Here is a 23,931-nt window from a genome sequence, read left to right as displayed (position 1 = left end):
GTATCCACAGACACCAGCCAGGTCAGGGGCTTTTCTGCTGTTTGAGAAGCCGGTAATAGTAGGTTGAGGCTCTCATGACTTGGTGTGTGAATGTGTGAATGTGTGTGTCTGTGTGTGTGCGCGCTCGCACGTGCACGCGCGTTATGAGAGATGCAGGGGAGGGCAAGGGAACTAAGAGCAGCTTTTAAGACAAGGGGGTGTACTATGCACTCATTGGGAACCTCACTTGAGGGAGATTGAGAGTCCCATAGCAGGCACAGACTCTGGGCTCTAAAGGAAGGTGAGCTTCTTTGCGAGCTGCTGGTTCACTCAGATCACCCTTTCTGCCCCCAGCCCCCTCCCTCATTCTCCCAGGATTCACTGAAAGCTGACAGGCAGTGTGCAAGGTGCTGAGTGGGAGCAAAGCCTAAAACCGTGGAGCCACAGGGCAAAGGCCATGAGCTAGACTGCAGATCAGCCCAGGTGGGAGGCAAGCCTGGATGCCCAGCAGGTTCTGTGACCTCTCCTGGTTGCCCATAGATGGCTTTTCCTGGTGTCTAGCCTACCCTGTGCCCAGGAGTCAAGTGGGGCTTCATTCTGGGCAGCCTGTGTCCCCTGTGTCTGCAGGGATTGTCCCTCCCTGAAGAGCCACGGCTTGGTTCCCATCTCAGCGTAGCTGATTTGCTGCCTTTATTGGGCACTTCATTTCTAAGATCATTGCACTGCTGGGAAATTTTTTTAAGAAACTTTTTTTCTTTGCTCTATTTTGGTTTTGTAATCTCATGAAACAATATCATTTCTGCTCACATTTGATGTTTTTAAGCCTATTTCATTTAAAAGCTCAGTTTTGAACACAGAGTGCTTTAAAGTTGTTATTAAAAGATTTTTTCAATCTCGAATGGAGGATACTTGAAATGAAGTGTCATTTTTGGAAAGAGAGAATACAAACCATCTAAGACAGCCATCCGTAGAACCAGGGAGAGACTCTGTGAGCTGAGCGCGCAACCAAACAATGGACCATCTGAGGCTGCTCTTCCTCTGACTAGATTAAATTATAATTTATTAGCATACATGTCTAGAAATAAATTTATTTTGTCTCCCCCATCCCCCACTCCCAGGGCTGAGGATTGGACCCAGCGCCTTGTGTTTATATGGCAAGCTTAGGCTCTACCGATGGATTAAATTTTCAACCTCTAAATTGATAAATCATCAACAAACACATTTGATGACCCAAACCCAGTTAAATATAGCCTTAGGACTTGATGCTTAAAGTGTGTGTAAAGATGAGGAATGCAAATTATTAGTGTAATCTATGTGCACTCGTTGCCCACGTTACACATTTTAATGTAAAGTTTACAAATGATCAGGTGTCACCCTTGTCATCTTAGATTTGACTGTAATACTTAGTTTGTGCCCTGTATAGCATGGCAATACTACCATGATGGTGACTGTAATGGTCACAGCGGTAATGATAATGGTAGTGGTGGTGATAAAATGGTGATGAAAGGGATGATGTTGGTGGTAATGGTTGGAGGTCCTGGTGATAATACTGGTAGTCCTGGTGATGATTAGGGTGATGATATTTCAGTGGCCTTTTCCACCCTTAGACCCTGTTCTAATATGTATCAATAAGAATACACTTTTAATTCTGGGATAATCCATTGCACATTCTCCTCAATGTTATCTGTCTGTCTGTCTGTCTGTCTGTCTGTCTATCTATCTATCTATCTATCTATCCTATCTTGATTGTATTTTAAGCCTGAAAACCATGTGCCTATGTTTTACTCAAAGCTTAGGACTCAGCTGTGTGCTGTGGTAGAGTCCCAGAAAGTGTTTAATGAAAGAAAGGAGTTCATGGGGGACACTTCTGGGCCCTCTTCCTAAGGTGGGAGACATTTCTAGAAGAATTTTTAATGATGCTACACTAGTTTTCTTTTATTATATTATTCAGTTCATATAATTAAATGCATAAATGCTTATTCTGGGCTGGAGAGATGGATCTGTCAGTAAATCACTCACCTTGAAAGCCTTGAAGACTTGAGTTTAAATCCCAGAAACTTACATAGAAGCCAAACATGTTTACACACACTTGTAACCCAAGCCCTGGGGACCAGGCAGGATAGAGATTGGTAGAGCCCTCACCCCCCCCCCCCCTGCAGTACTGGCCAGCCAATTTGATCAATTGGTGAGCTCTGGGTTCAACAAGAGAATTGTCTCAAAAGGGTCATGGATAGAGCAATAGTGAAGGCTTTTGCTGTCAATCTCAGGCTTTCATGTGTACCTGCATAAAGATGTGGATAGATATACACTACAGACACACACACACACATACACACACACACACACACACACACACACACACACACACACACACACACACCTTGAGGAGATTGTGAGGCAGAGACAAATGGATCCCTGAAGCTCACTGGCCAAATGGCCTACCCAAATCAGTGAACTCGAGATTCAGTGAGAGAACCTGTCTCAAAAATAAAGTGGTGATGGATCAAGGAAGACCAAAATGTTAACCTCTGCCCTTTATGCATACATACACATGCATTTGCACGCACGCGCGCGCGCACACACACACACACACACACACACACACACACACACACAGAGCAAAATAAAACATCCACAGTGTATGTTCAATATTATGGAGGGCCACATGCCCAGGCTAACAGCTTTTGGTTTATTTGGCATTGACCAAGGCCTTGGAAATCCATTGCTCCTAACACACAGTGTTTCCAGTGTCTCTGAATGCATTTTTCTCTCTGCTTCTGAGTGTATCCTAGGAACCCATTATGAAAACAACAGTTTTTTACAATCTGTTTGAAAAGTGTTGACCCCTATAGTATCAGTAGGCCACACACATAGCATTTGCTGCAGTCCTAACAGGAATTCCTCTGCTGGCATCATATGCATCAATATGTTCAACCCTTGGATGCTTTCCCATAAGAGAGGCATTGTATAAGCACTATACTGTAGATGAGGAAGCACAGGCAAAGAGAGGTTGGATGTATTGCCTAAGGCCATACAGCTTATGAATGACAGCCTTCTTGTTTCTGAGAGCAAGGCTCTTGAGCACCACCATAGAGACCCCTGTGTGATCCAGTGCGATAGGCCATGTAAGGATAGGGTTAAAAATTGTACATTCTCAGGTTCTGCTCTTGGTTGAAGCAGATAAGCAAACACTCTGTTTGTTTTTGTTTTCGTAAAAGCATCATATGGAGTGGCTGCCTGTAAAAGCACTTTGGGAAGGCAGCTGGGGATACATGCATTCCTGGTTCATGTAGAAAGAGGGTGAGCGTCAGCATATGGAGCTGTTGCTGTGCATTCAGGAGAAGCTTCAAATATGAGAGCTTCATTGAGACCATTATCTATAATCACATTTCTGTTTGCAAACTAAGGCTTGTAAACTCTAGAGGCATCCATCTGTTGACCTGGAAAATCTTGAACCTGTAAGGTTTATCCTTGATCTTTCTGTGATGGCTTCAACATATTACTTACATGGATGGTGACTTGTGACTGTCCCAAGAGCTGTTAGCCTGGGCATGTGGCCTTCCATCATATTGAACATACACTGAGGGGATGTGTCGGTGTTCTTTAATAATTGTCCTTTGAACTCTTTGGACTCAAGAGCATTGTGTGAATTTGATGGCAAGTCTATCCAATCCAAGATGTCAACAAAGATGTCAATAGATGAAATCTTTGTCACCACTTCTTTTCTGAGTTCAGACATTTCTGTCACCCATTGTCCTAGAGCACATTGGACATAGGATTATTGGGCATCAGAACCTATGTACATACACAGAGGCTGGGAACTGAGTTGAGAACCATAGATCTGACTCCCAGGCTGAGGCAACAGAGCAAGTGGGTATTGTGTGCCATGGAGACTTTCAGGTCTCTTTTGTCTCCTGATCTGACTCAGAGAGTCAAGATGCTCTTTGGTGAGCAGTCATAGCAGCATGCCGGCTTTGTGAATATAAATAATTCAAGCCCTTGAGGCTACTAGTCCACCTGGTCCACCAGAGGGCCTTGCACCATAATCATCTCAGAGGTTTTTTAGCCTGCTCTTTCTCTGGAACAAAGATCTTCCTAATGACCTCTACTCTAAAGAGTTGATGACTTGACCTGATGATTGACTTATAGTCACTTGAACGTCTCCCGTTCTCTCTCAGCTTCATCTTGCCACTATGAAGCTGTATTTCCCACATAAGCTGGCCAAAGCAGCTTGTTATCTTCACCCCCACACTGGTCAGGGATGCACCTGCTCCTATTCTGGAAGTCTCATGCCTTGAGTGAAAATGGTGGTAAGATCTTAGAGATTTTCTAGCAGGATTCTTCTCTGTCTTTTTATCACCTTCTCTCATTGATATCAGTTCTTCGTGGCTGTCTTTGCAAAGCCTTTGATGTTTCATCTCTTCATGCCAAGCCTGCCATCTGATGAGGATGAGACAGGCCTTTATCCTCAAGTCCTTCCATTGGATTCACACTGCCTGCTGAGTGGTGTATGTCTGCATCCAAGCCTTGTGCAGCTTGACCTGATGGTCCATCACTCCCTTCCCCATTGGTGTCTGATGTCTGCTTCTAGGGACAGGGACTACTGCCCACCTGTCTGACTCACCTAGATACAAAGCATGTACTTCTAACCATCCACTTTAGCTTTATCTTGACTTGAAATGCTGTACTGCCCATGTGCTTCTCCAAGGGACCAAATTCCACTCACTTCTAAACGCATATGTCCCTGATACTGTAAGACAGTTTTCTGCCATATTTTTGGTTTGATTTTTTTTCTGTATATAGGCTATACTGCCTTTAAATTCATCACTATCCTCTTTCTACTTCCCAAGTGCTGGGATTATAGGCCCTTATGCTGATCCTGGCAATGTCCTGCCTTTTAAAAGCTGTCTACTAATTTGTGACATCAGTGTGTTTGTTGGCCCCACCTCACAGGGCAGAGGTGAGGACTGGATGGGATGGTGAAAGTGACTTGTCAATGTGCTGAGTTCTGACTACAAAAGGACCAAGTCACTGAGCTACTTCCCAAGGCCACTCTGAGTCATTTAACACTTCTGTCTTAGAAGAGTATTTCTTTTGTTGGTTTTCCTCCTTCGTTTCATATTGAACATCACACCGGGAAACTCTAGATCCTCCTTTCATAAGAGTTAATATTTATGCCTGGAAGCAACCCATGCAATTCAACGAAGTCAAGTTCATGTCCAAGGCATGCTGCTTACAGCATTGTCAAGGGGCCTAAGGCACACTTTCCCCTCCTGAGTGTAGATGTTCTGAGACTTCCGAGGCTCTGGGTGGGAGAGAGCAGAACATGCTAAACACTTAGCATGCAGCATTCTCACCAGCCATGATTGTGTGTGCAGGGGCTTCAGGGAGACTTAGCTTTACCAGTTCCTTCTCTGTTGAATAAAAAATGAGCACTTACCTTGAAGGCAGAAGAGGAAGTCTGCCCCTGACAATTCTCATGGTCTCTTGGGGAAACAGATTCCTGATACTGCAACTCTGTAGAACTGCAAGCCCGGCCTGGAGCTCTAAGGTGACGTGAGCGCAAAGCTCTCATGTCCTGGGTATTGATCTGTTGCTGTGGTAATGGTATTACCCGACCGAACTCTTCACATTGGCATCGGGCAGCCGCTGCAATTGTGTTTCTCTCTTATTCCTGCAAACTTAATTTAACAAGCACATCCAGCCGCAGTCTCTACAATAAAGTATTGTTTTGCAGGAGTCTGCATAAGAGATAATTAAATCCCTGCTCACCCAGGAAGGGGCAACTTCCAGTTGATTCTATGGAAAGCCATGCACAAGATGAAACCCTCAGAATGTGCCCATTAGGGGCTTGAAGTATGTGTTGTAAAGAGATACGTAACTCCCGGATTTCTTGAGGTCGGGTTTTCCTGGTGTCAGCAGAGTCAAGCGTCCATTCACCATGGGTGTACTTTCCATAACCATCACCCTAAACTGGGGCAGAGAAGGACTTGAGTCAGAGCCTAGAGAGGCAGCCTAAGCTGGTATCTGTGGTCTCAGTGCCCCATCACTGGTGGAGCAGAAGGAGGAGGCTGGGCAGGCCATGGGAGACTCTCACTGTTTCACTCACTCTTACTCCTAGAACGCAAAGACTTCCTACTACATCCAAGCTGTAGCCTATGAGATCAGAAAGTTAAGCTGTGTGAGAGACTGTAACCTGGCTCCATAGCATTCAGTGAGGGACACTGAGTTAGTGGGATCCTCTCTCAAACCAAGTCACATTCTGAGATGCTGTGCAATAAACAACATGGGAGTTTGGCAGCAAAGCATGAGTCAACCCATCGCTAATTTCCCAGAATCTCTTCCTATCAAAAAAAAAAAAAATCCTGGCTTATCCACATGGTCCACACAGTTCCTGTTGATGAATGAAGGATTCGAAATGTACATCAGTAGATGACATTTAGCTGACTAGATGGAAAGTGATGGTGCCAGAATGTTGACTTATTCAGTACGCAGGTACTTGGACCTTCTATGGGGCAGAGGCTGTATCAAAACACTCATGTGCATCTCGTTTACACACTCATAACTATCTAATTAGCTAGTTATGATTGTTCCCGCACTCTGATGGTAGAATTGCCCAAAGTCAAGTAGCAGGCATTTGAACTGGGTCCAAATTTCTCCTGCCCCTCAGTGCTGCAGGCAGGTGAGGGCCATGTCAGAGCGCTCCGTGAATCCCCATCAACAGGGCCACTGTGACAGCAGGAAGAAGGGTCTGCTGCCTTGGATAGACCGGTGCCTCACCACATCTTCTCCTCTGTCACCCGCTGCTTAGAGAACCTCCCACCAACTGTAGGAAGGATCCTTCCTTACTAGTAAAAAACAAATATATGAAAAGGAGATGAGAGGTGACAGAAGGCAAAGCGTTGGGGGTGTATAATGTCCAGGCAGTTGCACAGAGGTGGCAGATGCTGCATCTTATAGGCTTAACCAGCTATGAGCTGAAGATATTTTGGAGAAATTGCATCTGTACTGAACTTGGACAGACTTTTCTCGTGTTGTAATTCATCTGGGACCATTTAAAGTGTACCAGAGCATGTATATACAAACATGTGTACATAGAACATGGCCCCTTCATACAAGGGCCTTAGACATCTGAGAACCTTGGTACCTGTGAAAACCTTATGGATTCCAAAGCATAAACCCACAATAGCTTTAAAGGACAGGAGAACCTGACCTGCTTCTGTGACCTGGGTAAAAAGCAAAAGAAGCTAAAACCACACTGGCTGGTGGTGGTGCACACCTTTAATTCCAGCATTCAGGAGGCAGGGGCAAGCAGAGCTCTGTGAGTTCAAGGCCAGCCCAGTCTATAGGGTGCAATCCAGGGAATCCAAGGCTACATAAAGAAATCCTGTTTTGAAAAACAAACAAACAAACAAACAAGAGAAGAAAAGGGGGGGAAGGGGAGAGGAGGAGGAGAAGGAGGAGGAGGAAGAAGGGAAAGAGGAGGAGGAAGAGAAAGAGGAAAAGAGAGAGAGAGAGAGAGAGAGAGACAGAGACAGAGACTGAGACTGAGACTGAGAGAGAGAGATCAGACTGCCTTGGAAAGGTACTTCTGGCCTGTTTAGAAAGTCCCACTGCCTGCTTCCGGTAAGTGCAGCAGTGTCTGTGTATAATGAACGGCTTAGTCAGAGGCCCGTGAGCCCCAAGTTGGAGGTTCCTGTTAGGCTTTCATGCTGCCCAAGGCTGTAGGAGGGCTTGGGAACAGCAGGTTAGACTGACTGCAGCTTGTGCTCTAAGCACGATGCCTGTGTGTACCCAACCCTCTGACTCCTTGACTAAATGCTTCTGGGACTCCCCATGTAAACCAAAAGCCAGATCCTTTGTATAAAATGCTGCATATATGCATGACAATGTAACCCTTGTGTACCCTTCTGTATACCTGAGGTCACCCCTGAATGACTTACCATACCAAATATAATGCAAATCTGTATAAATAGTTGGTGTGTTGTGTTGTTTAGGGAATGACAGGGGAAAGTCCACATGTCTAGTTCAGAAACAACTTTTCCCCACACATTTTTAGCCCACAGTTGGTGGCAGAACTAGCAGACACAGAGGACTACCTGTAATTCTATCTATCCAGGATCCAAAGAATGCCACATAGGCCTGAAGAGTGCTGCTTGAGAGGCTGATGGCCTGCAGGGAACTAACAGAGTGCTTCTCAGTCCATCCTCAGCAACCCAGCACTTCTGCCCTAGAGTGGAATTGCCATAGACCCTGGGAATGGTATCTTAGCTGAGCTAAGGTGGAGTCTGCCTAGCCAAGGTTACAGTGACAGTGCCTGGCCCCCAGCACCTGAGGCCTCTCGACAGGTCCCTTACCTGGTTCTGCCCCATGACAAGCCCTTGCTACCTGTGATGGTTGCGTCGCACTCTGCTTCTGGCTCCCGGCTTCACTGTCTGTGCTCTGGTCTTACCTAGTCTCCCTGAGAGGCCAGAAACTATCTCTAAGCTACGTCTTAGGTGGACCTAAGCTTTACAGAGGCATCAGTGTGAATAAAGGCAGGTTGATGAAAACTAGTAAGAAGGATGCATATGCCCACTGTCCTTGGCTGTTAGGACTTTATTTCCAGTTCATCAAGCTGGGGAGTGTAGTTAGGCACATGTTTGATGGTGCCAGCCAACTGTGCCTGCCAGAAAAACAATAGGTTCTTTAAAGGTGCCAGCACTGGCATTCTGCATCTTCTGTTGTAAACTATATACACTTCACACTCCTGAGCCTCTTGTGTGCTGCCTCATATTTTCAATCAAATTATTACACTCCAGAAATATGCATAAGGGAAATGATTGTACACATTTTATGGTGGGTTGTTGCTTGTAGCAGTAATTGAAGTACCTTTTCCACTTATGAAAGTACTAATTTTATTTGTTTTTATTGCTTTTCTAGATGCAATTATTTATTTAGTGTGCTTTGGCTTTATTAAATTATGTTTACTATAGGAACATCATAAAAATGTATGAAAACAACACATCAGCCAAGCCAGCCTGGTGACCTGTATTGAGAAAACCAGTGTTATTTTTCATATCCAAACATAATGAAATAACTTAAGAATAAACAGATAATCTGCGCTAAAAAACAATACGGTTTCAAAGTAATGCAATAAAACAACTGGACAATATGATTTCATAAACCTGGGTTCTAAAATTTACATGAGTTGGGTTTTGAGTACTTATTGGAAGACACGTGGTGTTTCTAAATGGAATCGTTACAATGTGAAATGTAATTAAGCCAAAAAGAGAGAGTATACACTGGGCTTTGCTGGCTGGTAAGATGTGGACGACTAAAAAGCAACGTAAAGACTTTTGGGGTCAAAAGGCAAACAGAGACCCCATCCCTACAAATGTTCTTAACCTTGAACTTGAGAAATGCCTAGACACTTGTGCAGATCGCTTGGAAGTCACCTGGGCCGAACATGCCAGCCCTGAGTTCTTCGTCCCCCCTTTGCCCCCAGCTTCAGTCCTCTTGGTGCTCTGCCTCAAAGAACAGGGGTCCGCTTTGACATTGCATTTGAGAAACTTCCACTCCTTGTCAGCAGTTTTTTTTTTTGTCCTGGACTTCAGTAAGATAAAAAAGAGGCATGTAAGTTTCGTTTTTGTTTTTAAAGAGTGTGATACAAAATAACAACAGCAACAACAACAACAAAAGCTGAAAACCTAAACTTCAAATCTAATACCTAGGTTAGAAACGCAGAGTTGTTGAAATCAAAATATTGATAGGACTCTAAATTAGCTACCGCTTTTGCTTATCTCATTACAAATTTAAATTAATCAATGCATCGGGCAAGTAGGTTTATCTATTGTAACATCCAAAACGTACTAAGCAAAGACTATATGAAAGAAAGTATGAGTCACCCCAGCAACCCAATTTACACTCCTTGAAGCCATAGCTATTGCGTTCTCCAGTTGCTGATTTCCAAGGATAATATATGCATACATGTGCTTACATGTATGCAAGCACACATAGTTTCACATGGCACTTCATACAGACCATGTAAGTCTCCATTGGCTTTGAGTCATTTTCGATACCGAGGGTCAAACCCAGGCCTTGCACATACTTGGCAAGCAGTGTACGTCTGGGCTACACCCTTGGCCCCAGCCACCTGGCTGTCTAGGGTTACCACCCTGTGTTCCATTCTACAAATGCTCGTTAGGAGCAGCGAGAGGATGTGATGGGTTGGGCAACTTCAAAAATGTTTCGAAACCTAAAGACAAAAAGTCACACACAAGTGTGACTTAAAATTGTGACATTCAGTAATCATGGCTGTGTCAGCATGCACAAGCCAGACCAAATCTAAGCATGAGGTGAGGGGCCGAACATGAAGTCCACCCCTAAGCAAGAAGCTATTGGCAACTGGCAGTGGCAAGGAAGGGGACAGTGAGTTTCTTTAAGAGAGTGTTGTCCCTTATAGTTTGAACATGCTTTAGTGAAAGGCCAGCATACAAGAATATATAGGCAGCACACTTTAGAATTGATGGATGGAAAGAAAAAAAAAAAGAACACAAAGTTGGGTGGATGGTGAAGAAGGCATCTGGGAGGAGTTGAGGAGGGGTGAATGTGATTTAAAAAAAAATACGTTGTACAGAGTTCCCAAGAGCTAAAAGCAAACACAACTATGGGCCTTTCGGCATGAGTGAGGTCATCTCACTCCATCTGTACAAGAGCTTTTGTGGTTTGACCGCAGGCGGTCTCTACCATCCTTGGCTTTGTTTCCTAGTGGGTTGTTGGTCTATATCTTTGCTGAACTGTAAGTCCCTTAGGTCTGAGATGAGAGACGCAGACATCTCTCTTGTTCTTTTGGATGGTTCTTCGACTCAGAGAATATTTTGCCATCTAGGACAGGATAATGTGCCATTTATAAAAACCATCTTTAGAGTAAGATGGTTTTCTTAAGACGGTTTCCCTAAAACCTCTCCATGTGTTCTTTCAATAGTTTTAGGAGTTTACATAACCTAAACCAATTAGGATGATATAGGGTGAGATTTTATTTTTTGCCCAAATATTCCAATAACATTTACTGAAAGATGATACCTCAGTTAATGTATGGAGTCACTAGCCAGTGCCAGTGATAGGTATGTCTGTTCATCTGCCAGCATTACCATATTTAAATTAGGTCAGTTGTATAATTTTAATATCACTAGATTTGCTAATTATTCATTATCTTAATACCTCTTAATCATATTAAGAAGACGTCCAGCTCTGACTATGTCATTCAAAGACTGGTTTTGTCAAGGGTGGTTTTTCAATGTCATTAAATGGCTTTCCAGCATATAGAGCGATAACTGTGAGGTTTCTCTCTTTTGATCTTTTACTATTCTAAGTCATTTTAAAACACAGAACTATGTTTGTGTCCAGAATAAAATCCACTTGAATATAATTCCCTATCACTTACATGCCTCTTCATCCTCCTGAATAAGTCTGAATTAACAGTGTATGAACTTGGGGTTTGTTTCAAACCCATCAAGATTTTCTTCCTTCTTGTTCTCTGATCAGCTTAATTATGTGAGCTGTTCCTTTGAGCTTCCTCCAGAAGTGCCTTGCCAACAGCTCTCCTGGTGCTGCGGAGAGGCAGCCCTTCCTTGCTACCCCTCTGAGGGTATTTAGCAAATTCAGATTTCCTACACTTAGCTTTTGTCATTTTTTTTCTAGGATGTTATCATTTTACCCTGGCTTTCAATTTTTCTTTTTAGTATGTTGAGCTAAGCAGTCTTCTAACAGTGTGTACAATTTCCTTCATCTATATTCTGTTACCTTTATTTTTTTCCTGTTTTATTAGTTCTTGCTTTCTTATATTTTTCCTCTTTTCAGTGATAAAATTTTCAGTGTATATACACTGTGGGTACCTTTCAAGCACCTGATTTTAGATATTTTCCTTTGTTTTTTGTTTTTTTGCTGCTTTCATTCTTATTATTTTGTGGTTTTTTTTTTTTTTTTTTTTGCTTATTTTGTTCATTTCCTAACTTCTTAAATTTGATGCTTGTGTTGGTTTGAATAGGAATGGCCCCCATAGACTCGTGTTTGAATGCTTGGCCCATAGGAAGTGGTATTATTAAGAAGTGTGACCTTGTTGGAGCAGGTGTGGCCTTGTTGGAGGAAGTGTGTCACTGGGTGGGCGGGCTTTGACATCATATATGCTGAAGCTATGCCCAGCGTAGCTCACAGTCTCCTTCTGCTGCCTATGGATCCAGATGTAGGACTCTCAGCTCCGTCTCGAGCACCATGTCTGCCTGCATGCTGCCATGCTTCCCGCCATGATGATGATGGTGGACTAAACCTCTGAAACCATAAGCCAGCCCCAGTTAAATGTTTTCCTTTATAAGAGTTGTCACGGCCATGGTGTCTCTTCAAAGCAGTAGAAACTCAAACTAAGACAGTGCTTAACTCTTTCGTGTTACTAAATACTAAAGCACTTAAGCCAGAATGTTTCATGACCACTCTTCTCTCTATACTCTTTTAACATGTAGAAAGAAATATCTTCATTATTATTTTCTAGATACTCTGAATTCTTAATTATGTAATTACATCATTCACAAATTTTCTAAGTTTGTTATTAATTGCCAGTAGGCTTGTTTCTGTGTCCTGTACATTTCCTTTTCACCAGTGTTTTTGTCTGTTTTGCTTTTCAGAATTAGTTGTTTTCTGTGAGCTAGAGTCCAGTGGCTTTGTGAGTACTTAGTACCAATGTAAACATTCGCTGCAGTGTCTCTTGGCAGAGCACGGTGTTCTACGTGGGGCAGTGAGCTACATCTCATGTTACTCAGTTAGTTGTACATATGCTGGTTTTCATTTTTGCCTACACGTCTCCCTTATTACCCTATAAATACTGTGAAAACATGTACTTGGTAAATGCGTATATGGCAGATAACTTTCTGTGGTCAGTTTGAATTGTGTTCTGCTTTTGTTTTTATCTTTCTATACAGCCAAAGATCACTGAGGAAAACTTGACCTATGCGGAGCTGGAGCTGATCAAACCACACCAGGCTGCCAAAGGCGTCCCCACCAGCACCGTGTACGCGCAGATCCTCTTTGAGGAAAACCAGCTGTAGTGACACACCTCCCTTCTGGCTGTCACCTGTGCTCCGAGTTATTTATGATACTCAGAAACAACTGCCCTATTTTTGTATTTTCACTTGTGCCTTCCACGTGATGGGGAGCCCCTTCGATAGCATTCTGATGTCTTCTAAGGGATATGCACTCCCCAGGAAAGAAAGGATACAGCCCTTGGCCATGTCTCCTAAGACAAGAGGTCCCTGACCTGATCCTGAGGTGCAAGGATTCTGCTACAGAGAGCATCTGCTGAGCCAACCCTTATCACCTTCTTCTCCTCTTCCTGGGTCTTAATTTATAGGGGAAACTTATTAAATCTTAATTTTGATCTGCCATCCTCACTGAGAAGTCAAACACGTAGTTTATATAGCCACAGGAAATGCCTGTGGAGGTCACAGAGAGCAGTGGGATATGTGGACTCACTGGTTCTCTGAGGTTCAGACGGTATTGCTGGGCCACCCAGGGCACAGCCAGCCTCTGATGGGTGATGGCAAGCAGCCGCTTATGATGGCACCCATTGTTTTTAATAGATGCTCTGAAGCTGGCCATGTAACAACAGAGGTGCTGATGGCTGAAAGGCTGAGGTCTGTCTCAGGAAAGTCTAGTACTTCTCTTTAGACCCATACTTCCCCAGGGCTGTAGGCCCACAAGGACACCATGGTAAAGTGCTTGCCACTTTGGCAGAACGGGCCTAGAGTGATAGGAAAACATTGTTCTCTCTTTTCCAAAGACTGGAGTGTGGTACTAGTGGGTGCATCATGTAAGTGGGCAAAGTGTGCCAAACTCGGTCAACTCCCTCTCGAGGGAGAGCGGAGCCTTTCACTATTCCCTCGGCGTGGAGGTGGGAGTACAAGTCACGCCCAGAACCCCTCCAGGAGAACTCAACTTCTGGCAATGGCTTCATCCGTCTCAGCCTTTGGTACAAACTGTGATGATCCTGGGTGGATGTCAGAGGACCGTGGAACATCGGTCCATGGGGAAGTTGCTCTGTGGACCTAAACAATGTACAAAAATGTCGGACTTCATGGAAGTAGCCCCACTCTGTGAGAGTCACCTTGATGTCCGCAGCGCTGTTAAGGATGCTTTCTGATGTATGTGTGTATTCTGGTGGCCATTTACTGTACTCTATAAACATTGTTTGGCTATGTAATGTATCATGTATATATGATAAATTATCTATTTTAAACACAGCTGGGGTGTGAGTTGTGCCCTCTATGTCACTGTGAGGGCATACTTGAGTTTCTTAACCCTAATCACCACAGATTTTCTGTATGTATTTTTTTAAAAATTCCCTCCTAGGATTCTTGAAAGTTAAATGAGATGAAGAACATTACAAGACTCTGGAAACTATAAGCCAGCACACCGACAATATCTCTTGATATTCATGCAAAAGCCACTTTGCATTTTAAAACAAATGAAGCAAGCAAACTTTTTGTTTGCAGTGTGTGGGTTTGAACCCGGAGCCCTGCAGGCGATCTAGCGGGCCCTCTGCCTCTAAGCTGTATTTCTAAGCCCATAGTATCTTTTTGTTTGTTTGTTTGTTTTTTGTTTTTGTTTTTGTAGTACCTTTTAAAAGCAAGTTTTTACCTACAAACTTAGTCCTATAGAAATAACATGCCCCACAGATGCAGGGCTCCTTGTGAACATTTCTTGTTTATTGTAAAGGGTCCAAATGGAGCAGCTATCCCTCCCCCCCCCCAGAAAAACTGTGGAAGTCCGTCCTCTCTGATGGCACTTGCATCTTGTTCCCTCGCTCTGTGCCTGGAACATGACTTTTGATGAAGAAAGGCCATTTAGAATCATGTCCTAGAACTTCCCAGGGCATCTTCTTTGGATGGAGAAAAACCATGATTAGCACACCATCCATACCATGGTCACCATAGAGAATTCTGCATTTTATCACGGCAGGGTTCTAGGAGGCGGCTGTGTAACGTTTTAAGGATACAAAGTGATTTCCAAACTTGCACACATAACCATATGGGCAAACAGGGACACTGAGGGGCCAATTAGGAGTAGAGAGCGGGTCTTAGAGCCAACATACACGGACAGGAACACATTCCACTGAGAGCAGGATGTGCTTTTAAGAGCCATCCAAAAGCTGTAGCTGTTACAGATTCACTTCTGCCATTTTCTCTCAAGTTCTGGTCCACACTAAGCTGTGGCAATGGAGAAACCTACTGAACGTTTCCTTTTAAGGGGTGACCAGAAGCCTCACAGCATCCCTGCAGAGCCTGTCTCCACGCCTTCTCCAAAGGAGACCACACAAGCACTCTCAGAGCAGGGGCAATGAGCGATTTGAACCTGGTGCTTATTTGAAGTGACATATTTTGGACATTCTTCCTTAGAAACTGTGTCTAGTCGCACATTCTCTACTAAATCGACCAATAGCCATGAATTGGCATTTCTGAAGCTAAGTGAGGGGAAACATCCATCAACTAGGAAGTGCAGAGAGTCCTCCGCTGTAAGGCATCACTAGGAGCAATGACGTAATCCCTGAGTCATTTCCCAAGTGAGCAGTTGCTTCCATGTTCAATGCTATTAAAGCAAGCACAGACCCATGTTTGAGTAATGACTTCTCAGAGATGGACTGTAGATAGGCTCAGATTTGGGGGTGAATTTTGCCCTAGGCCACCAACGACAAGGAATCTTCATAGACAGTGTGAAGGGGGGGAGCAAACCGGAGCTCATGTGAGATGTGCTGCAGCCAGAGCCACCCCTCCTGAAGCTGAAACAGCTCTGGCATGAGGAGGGCTGGGATTCTCTCAGGATCTCATCTTCACCACAGCACTAAAGAGGCTCAAGTCTCAGGGAACAAACACCACCTGGGCATGTCCCGTCTTCATTGGCATGAAAGGGACATGGGGCTCTTCTAGTTTTGAATGCGTAGTTATGCAGGTTGGTCAAGGACTAACTTTTAGATATTATTCCTGGTCATGCTTACCACTCTGATCTCCATGACCGTACCCTCAATGGGCCAAGAATGGGGCTCCTGCCTCTGCCCACAAATACAGTCCAAAGGGTGTACATGCTCCATCTCCGACAGCCAGTCCTTGAAAGAAAGACACTCGCTTTGCCTTTTGACGGTAACAGACTGAGGCCCAAGAGGGCTGAGAGAGAAAGAGGTGAAAATGTCCTGCAAGCGCACAGTCCTGTCCAGGTCCCCTAAGTCCCCCAGACTCATCCCTTTCTTCTTTTACTCACAGACCGCCTCATCACCCTCCTATTTGAATCCACAGTCTGCCCTGTGTAGACAAATAACAATGGAAATAATTCTGAAAGGTTGTATGGGTCACACTTCCTTGAAGCACAGGAAGACAGAAAAATACAATGAGCACGCGCTTACGTCTATCTCACCTGACGGCTGTACAGCCACCCCTTTGTTCTTCGGGGTTGTTTCTAGGACCCCATGGTTATCCAAAGCTACAGTGCTTGTGCTTTATATAGAATGTAACACCTGCGTATAGCGCACTCACATCCTCTGGGTACATAAATCATTTCTCGATTACCTATAGCTCCTAATAGAGTATAAATGCTACAAAAATGTCACTTAGGGAACAATGACCAGAAAACAAGCATGCACATATTCATCACTGACATTTTTTTAAAAGTTTCAATCCATAAGTAGTTGAACCATGTACGGGTGTGGAAGGTGGGCTGTCCTCATAACTGAGAACTTCCACTGTCCTGTGTCCCCTAGCATTTGAGTGACATCCCTCTCCATGGAGAATCTCAGCACTGATACGCTCCCTAAGGAGACTCTGATGCACCATGTCATGTTGGTCATGTTGGAGGGTGCTTTCTGTGTTGGCTCTGAGATCATTCCCCACAACAAGATGCCTTTCCAGTGCTCTTGACTTAGGAAACGTAGGTCCGAGAGGGAAACCAGCTCTGTCACTTGGAGCTAGCCCTTTTGTGAAGCCAGGTCCCTGCATGGTAGGGATGATGACCCTACTGTAACCATAACCCCAGGCCCCAGTGCAGAGCAGAAGCACTTCCTTGTAAAAGAAAACAAAGCAGAAGTTTCTAGCATCGGGGCTGGGTCTGCATTCAATGTGGCCCCACTGAGCTTCTTCTACAGTGGATTGTGCAGGTGGCCGTGCCTTGGATTAAAACTCTCTATAGTGCGATGGTCACTTGCAGCCTTGTTAACTGCAGGTCCTGGTTTGGGAGGCCTGGAATGGGACCTGAGATTCTGAATGTCTCAGTATCTCCCAGAGAGAATGCCCCTGCTTCTGAACCCAAGGCTGTACTGAGTAGAAGGAGTATTAAGTGTTGGAAACAGAAATATGGATCCTGAGCTCCTTAGGGGTTGAGCTGTCCTCAGAGTGTTAGGCCAAAGCTGGAGCCTGCACAGTGGGCAAAGTCCTCAGGGAGACGCTGCCCAATGAAGAAGAAAGGTGGCCACGTCTGGTTGGGTGTCCAGTATGACAGGCCCAGAGCAGGTGAGGAAGGCAGAGGAGATCAGAAGTGAGTGAACAAGCAGAGGGCAGGGCAGAGCCAGGAGGTTCTCTGAATTCCTCTTCTCAGAGGGCCTCAGTGGTGGGAAGTTGAAGTTGTGTCTTGGCTCATTCTGAACAATTTCTTTTTTAATGTGTTATCCCAAGGGGGAATTTCCCCAGATGCACAAGGCGTTGACATAGAGCTGTGTCTGGCTTACCCAGCATTCCTTTCCCGAAGCCATCTGCATCATTTCGTAGCGTGATTTGGACAGGGCTCTTAATAAGTGCACAAGGTGGGATACAAGGAGCGGCATGGCTGCCTCTTCTGTTGTCATTGGTAAAGATGCCTTGGCACCTGCTTTTGAGTAAACACAGCTTGATTGGTGCCATGCCAACTCAGTGCCTGGTTGTTAAATGTTAATGCACCACACCTTATAGCTTTAAATAGAATTAGAGGTGTTTACAGCTTCGGTTAGAGGTACCTTGTTCTCCCACATTAAGCTTTATTGCAAGTGTCTTCCGTCAGCAAACAGGAGAAAAGCTCATTAGGCCCTGGTCTGTGTGGGGGCTGCACTGTTGCTGAAGGAAACGCATGTGTTTCCTCGTTGCAGCTTGCAGCCGCTGCAGGCAGCTGGGTGGGATTCTTCTGGTTGTTGCGTGAGAACCTCAGGCTCGTGGGCTGAGGGTTGGTCTCAGAGGACCCACCGACAGCCTGGTCTTCTTAGGCACATGTCTGGGTTGTGTCTAAGAGTTAGAAGTTCCTTCTTTTCAGCTTTCCAAAGAGATCTGCCATCTGTAAGATGTGAGACTTTCATCATTGCCACAATGAACTGGGAAAGCTAAGAAGAGAAGGGACAACCAACTGGACCTGGACTTTTGACTTGTGGCCTTCCCACACATGTTCATTTTATTATCCATTAATTTTAGTTAGTGCACAAAGCAATGAGTTTCATCATGATATTTTCATATGTGCACACACCACTGTAGCTCTCATACATAACAATGGTACCCACACTTTGTGCTTTGCCTGCCTAGTACACTTTTCCCCCCTGAACTGCACTTGGTTCAGCTACGGACAGGAGCCCATCATCCTTTTTGCAAGAATCTCCTCGGTTTCATTTCCCCCTCAGTGCGCAAGTTCCAAGTGCCCCCCCCCAGATTGCCCCAGTCACCCTAGAGCCCTGGATTTCACCTCAGACCCCCATGTGGTCAGTTTGGTGTTCCTGTCCCCCAGTCTTCCTTCTTCTTCATCATCATCATCAGGGTTCAGCTCCCCGCTGTCCTGGCCGTCTTCTTCTCAGGGGCATCTCTGTGGTTATCTTTCATCCTCTATGTCTGTCCAGTCTCCTAATTGACAAGGATCTTACCCCAGGACAAACTTCCTCCCATGCTGTCAGTGTCCTTCTCTGGCTTCCTGCCTCCACCGCCCAGCTCTGTTCTCTGCAGACCCCCTAGACTCTCTCCAGACCCTCACAGAGATAACTGCTGTTGTACAGCCCCAAACGCTCAGCGCTGATCACCGGCTTGCGTAATTGTTGCTGAGCATGCGTTGTAAGGAAGGGCTCTGTGCCCTCATGCACAGAGGGACTTTCATTTTCAAAGTCAGCGCTCCGATTATCTTGTGACACAACCCCTCTCTTTTTGCTTGGGTCACCACTTAACCTTCTTTCTTTGTGCTCACTCCACTACCCCGCTGTTCACTGAGGAAGTCCCTTAACCCTTGGCTCTTTCTGACTCCTTCACACTCCCGCTTCTGACCACGCTCCACCTGCAACATTGGGACGGACTTTGAGGACCCTGCTCCAGCTGGACCACCTTCCTAAGCTCTGTAACTGTCCACTGGTCTTTCACCCTTAGTATCTCTTTGCTTCCTTGGGGTCCAGTGAGTACTTCCCTGCAATCCTGGTTAAGAGATCCACCACTGAGTAGGGCGAACCCAGCATCACTGGAGATGCAGGAATCAGCGCTGACTTTTATTGGAAAGTGCTGAATTGAACAGATCGTCTCCTCTTATTGAGCTAGTGCGATTCTTCCCTGGCCAGCAGATGAAGATGCAGAGATTTGGAACGCCCAGCTGAAAGAGCTAGAGCCGTGATATCTCCTGTATTTCTTCCCTTATATTATTTCCACTGCTTCCCATCAGCTGGAATCTGCTCTCTCCCAGCCCACCACACTTACCCTTGACCATTCCTCAACCATATAATCCATGCCACAAGCAACTCTAGAGGCTGGCCCTAAGGTGCAGCTTGGCCAAGTCCCACCCCACCTAAACAAAGGGAATGAAGCTCCTTCCATTAAGAGGCACTGCTGTTTTAGCCACGGGCTGGTGTTGCAGCAACCTCAGCTGCTGGACTGTGCAATAAACTGAACCCAGGACTCTCTGGTCTTCCAGGTGCCTTGTGGGCAGCAAATTACACAGCTCTGGCTTTGGCACCATCCAGAGCAAGAACCTGAGGCTCTGGAAGTCTTAGCAAGGCCTTGTGCCACCCAATGTCACAGTTACAATGGCTGGCTTTGGTGGCAACATCAATAATGTCCCAGGCTTGGTAAGATCTGGAACAACTTCCTTGGAGGTAGTGGAGCAAGGGGAGCTCAGGCAATCCAGGTTCATCTACACTGGTGAGGACTGACCATGATACCACAGACAGGGCTTTCTGGGCATTTCTTGACATGTCACTGTGGAGCACCAAATGAAGAGGCAAAGCCTGCTCATATCCTGGAGCCAGGACTCCAAGAAAGCCTCATAGAGCGTGGCAGGTTTATTTCTCCTCTAAGGTACTGGCCTGTCCCATCTTCATCAGACAATGGCTTGGTGTAATAGTCAGGTTTCCATCACCATGACAAAACACATGAACCAATTATCTTACAGAGAGGGAAAGGTATGTTTTGTCATAGGTCCTGGAATTTCCAATGCAAGATGGGCTTTGAGTACAGCACATCACAGCAGGGGCTTGTGGCAGAGGAAATTGCTTATAGCCTTAGCGGGCATATAAGAGCATTTCTTCCCTGGGGACTAATCACTCCCTGCTGGGCCCCACTGTCTAACAGTAGTGACACCATTGCCTCACAGTAGCAGTACCTGGGATCCATCTGCATGGACTTTTGGCGGACTCATCCAAACTATAGCATTTGGTTTCTAGGAACATGACCTCAGTATAGAATGCTTTAACTAAGAGTCTTTATCTAACACCCCTTTCATTTCCTGCCACTTGACACATAAGACATTTATTTAAAGGAATAATGAGGTCATAAGCCTCTGGTCATTAGGATCAGCACTCAGGTCATCTCTGCATCTTGCCATGCCCCTTCAAGTCCCCTCATGTCCAGTCCTCCCCTCCAGCCCAAGGGTGTTGTGCCCAGTCTCATCAAGAGGACAGAGGGAGAATATCCAGTGGCTGGTGGCCATTGGGTAATGTCTCGTTTACTTGAGTTGGGGTCAGCTCTGCAGTGGCTTGGGAACAACATGTACTACAAGCTCACTCCGAGGCAGCATTCAGCAGTCAACATCCAACTCCATGAGTCTTTCCCAAGCTCCTGCTGTGTACATTCATTGTCAGTTAGTCATAAAGCAGTAGAGCTGGTGGTCAAGACATCATCCTGCTAGCCAGCCTCCTGGTTAGAGTGTTTGCCATGCGCCGTCTGTGGTGCTGGGCATTCACAGAAGCTAGGAAGAGGAGATGGCATCACCACTGCTCTGTGAGTGTGAGTGTGAGTGTGAGTGTGAGTGTGAGAAATGGGGGCTCAGAGTCCTCAGAAGTGACTTTCCTGATGTCACTCCTTTAGCTGAAGAGCTGGTAAACTCAGAGCTCCCCAATATCAATACTTTACTCTTCCAGTTATGGGCTAGTACCAAACTGGCCATGGTATCTGAAGAAAAAGTTCCAAACACACTTTTTGGGGTGGTGTCCATCTGAAGGAGACCTCATAAAGGGGCGAAAGGCAGCCCAGAGGCAGAGGGTAGGGACTCACACACACATGGGGGTGGGGGTGGGGGATAGATTCCAGAGAGTAGAAGTATCAGGCCCTTGGTAATTCCTCTCGGGGACTTGTATACAGAGTGAGACTCAGGTAGAGGCTGCCTAGAAAAAGACCTGGGTCACAGGGTTTTAACTGGGACCTCCAATAGTGAGCAAGAAAAGACTTGCCAAATACTGTTTTTCCTTACTGGGACTCATGAGACTGCTTTCTTCTTTGATGAGAAAAGAGGCCTTTTGGAAGGTGAGAAAAGGATGCTAAGGCACACCCACAGGACCGCAAGGCAGGGGATTGGGGGGGGGGGGTGAATGCCTTATTGTCATAAGTGGATTCTTTAAAATCTCCACATTCTGGACTTCTTCACATACTCACCCCAGTAATAAGATCTTGGTAGGTGGTTAGTTTTAACTCTTACTATTTTCACTTTGGGAGATTAGGACATAATTCAGTTTATCACCGCTTACATGCTATTCCAAGTAGCTGCATAAAGATGGAGGCCATTACTAACATATAAAACTCCTTCTGTCTGATGCCAGGGTGCAGCTGCATGAAACAGACATCAGGGAGTTCACTGCTGTGTAAGCTGGGGACTTCTGACTTAGTGGACGTGGCTGTGCAGACATGAACCTTGTTCTTGCCTTGCTCGCAGAGAAGCCTAGCCCAGGAAGCTCCTTGTCCATGTCTCCTCCCTCATCTGTGGCCTTTGACGTTGGGAGCATCCCTTGGTGGTCTTTCTTTGGAGCTTGCAGACCTCCCTTGGCTCTTCATATGGCCTCCTCCCTATCTCTTCTTAAGCTCCATCCCGTCCATCTTCATTTACATTCCCACACATTCTCTTCTTAACCCAACTTCAGTCCAAATATTCCTTTAAAAAATTCTGTCTTCCTGCTCTCCCCACAACCCCAGAAAATGAACTGTCCACTAGCTAGATCTGAATAGGAGGTCTAGGTTTACTGCATGCATTGTCCTTGGTTGGTACAACAGTTTGTGCAGGCGCCTCCTGGGTTCAGACCCACTAGCCTTGATGGTCTTCTTGTGGAGCTCCTGAACCTTCTGGGTCCTTCTATCCCCCCATTCTTCCATACCACTCTGCTTCTGGCATGAACTCTGGTGCCCCCTATTTGACCACTTCCCCTTGGTGGGGAGGCCAGGTGGCAGTCGGAGGAAGGGAAATAGGACACCAGGAAGAGATCTGATAGGCTGTGATCATATGGTGGGGGAAGATGTCCCCTTCTGTCACAGGTCTAGGGCATGGAAATAGGGTAGAAGAAGGAAGGAGGGAGGGGGAACAGGAAGATGCAAATGAGGGATAACAATTGGGATACAATCTGAATAAATTATTTTAAAAAGAAAAAGAAAAAAATTAATTTTTCTGAAGGTCAAACAGAAATATTTTGTCTTCTCCCTTTCCTTCCCTCCCCATTCTTTATTTGCAGCCATCACAGGCTAGGGACTGATCAACTGTGTGCAAACAGTTCTTTCTGGGTTGGTCAAGAGACATGGGATTGGACCCTCAGTAGGGGTCACTGTCTGGTATTGTCTCTCCATGCGTGCTTTTGTGTGCTGCTGTCCTTGCATTTCTCACTCAGCAGTATGAACATTGCTTTTAACGTGATGAGATCTAGCCTTCACCTGGGTCTGTCTCTGTATTGGGAGGCTGTTTCACTGCTCTGATTTCCTGTGCAGGAGCCAGCCCGTCTCCAGGGTGATACAGGCCTCATAGAAACAGGGATGTATGAGGATACTTCAGGGTGGGACAAGCATGTGGGAGACTTGCAATCTAGGGACAAGCTGCCCACAAGCCCAGGACAGGGAGTGGAAGTGCTCAGAGGGCTACTGACCAGCCTACTCCCATATCAGCTTGTCCTCACTGGAGACTGGAGATAAAAACTCCCTGCTCCAATCCTCCATCTTGAGAACACACAAAGTGCTTTGCCAGGCCCAGAGGATGCTCTGACAACGTCAGCCCCTGCTGACTGTTCCTGATTCAGGGTAATGGCCCCAGGTCCTTGCTCTTCTTCTCGAGCATGCTGTCCTCTCCAGAATGCTCTCCCTAGGGGATAGGGTTATGAGATGCAGCTTTCTTCTCTTCTGGAACAGCAAGCCCTCTGATTTGTTGCTTTGTCACCACATGACCCTGCTGACAGACATAGAACATGGCCTCTCAGTCCTTAGAAACTCAAGAACCCATGCAAGAGGAATATGACTGTTCTTTGAAAACTTGAGGAGAGAGATGGGGGGAGGTCTCTTTTCTTTCTTTCTTTCTTTTTTTTTTCTTCCCCTGTAGATTCTGTTTCTCTCCAAAGTCATCATCTAAGCCTTCTGCCCAAACCACACTGCCCAGGGCTTCCAAACTCAGCAGAAAGACACTGCTATATTTAGCCCATTAGCAGACTCACTGCCAGTTTCCATGAGAGAAGATCCTAGAATAACACATTTGTCGTGGAGTGACAACAGG

General features: G+C 45.6%; 1 protein-coding gene across 1 annotated transcript in view; it reads left to right on the top strand.

The window, feature by feature from the left end:
- Positions 1 to 14,249, top strand: part of VSTM4 (V-set and transmembrane domain containing 4) — a 78,552-nt gene extending 64,303 nt beyond the window's left edge. Inside the window, exon 8 of the mRNA XM_084794475.1 lies at positions 12,933 to 14,249. Coding sequence (XP_084650601.1) covers positions 12,933 to 13,058 — 126 coding nt within the window. The 3' untranslated portion in view covers positions 13,059 to 14,249. The remainder of the gene's footprint in view (positions 1 to 12,932) is intronic.
- The last annotated feature ends 9,682 nt before the right edge of the window (positions 14,250 to 23,931 follow it).

This window comes from Acomys minous (genome assembly GCF_964271855.1).
Source record: "Acomys minous genome assembly, chromosome: 9".
Taxonomy (NCBI): domain Eukaryota; kingdom Metazoa; phylum Chordata; class Mammalia; order Rodentia; family Muridae; genus Acomys; species Acomys minous.
The sequence above is the reverse complement of the archived record's forward strand: the minus strand, read 5'-3'. Positions and strand labels throughout refer to the sequence as shown.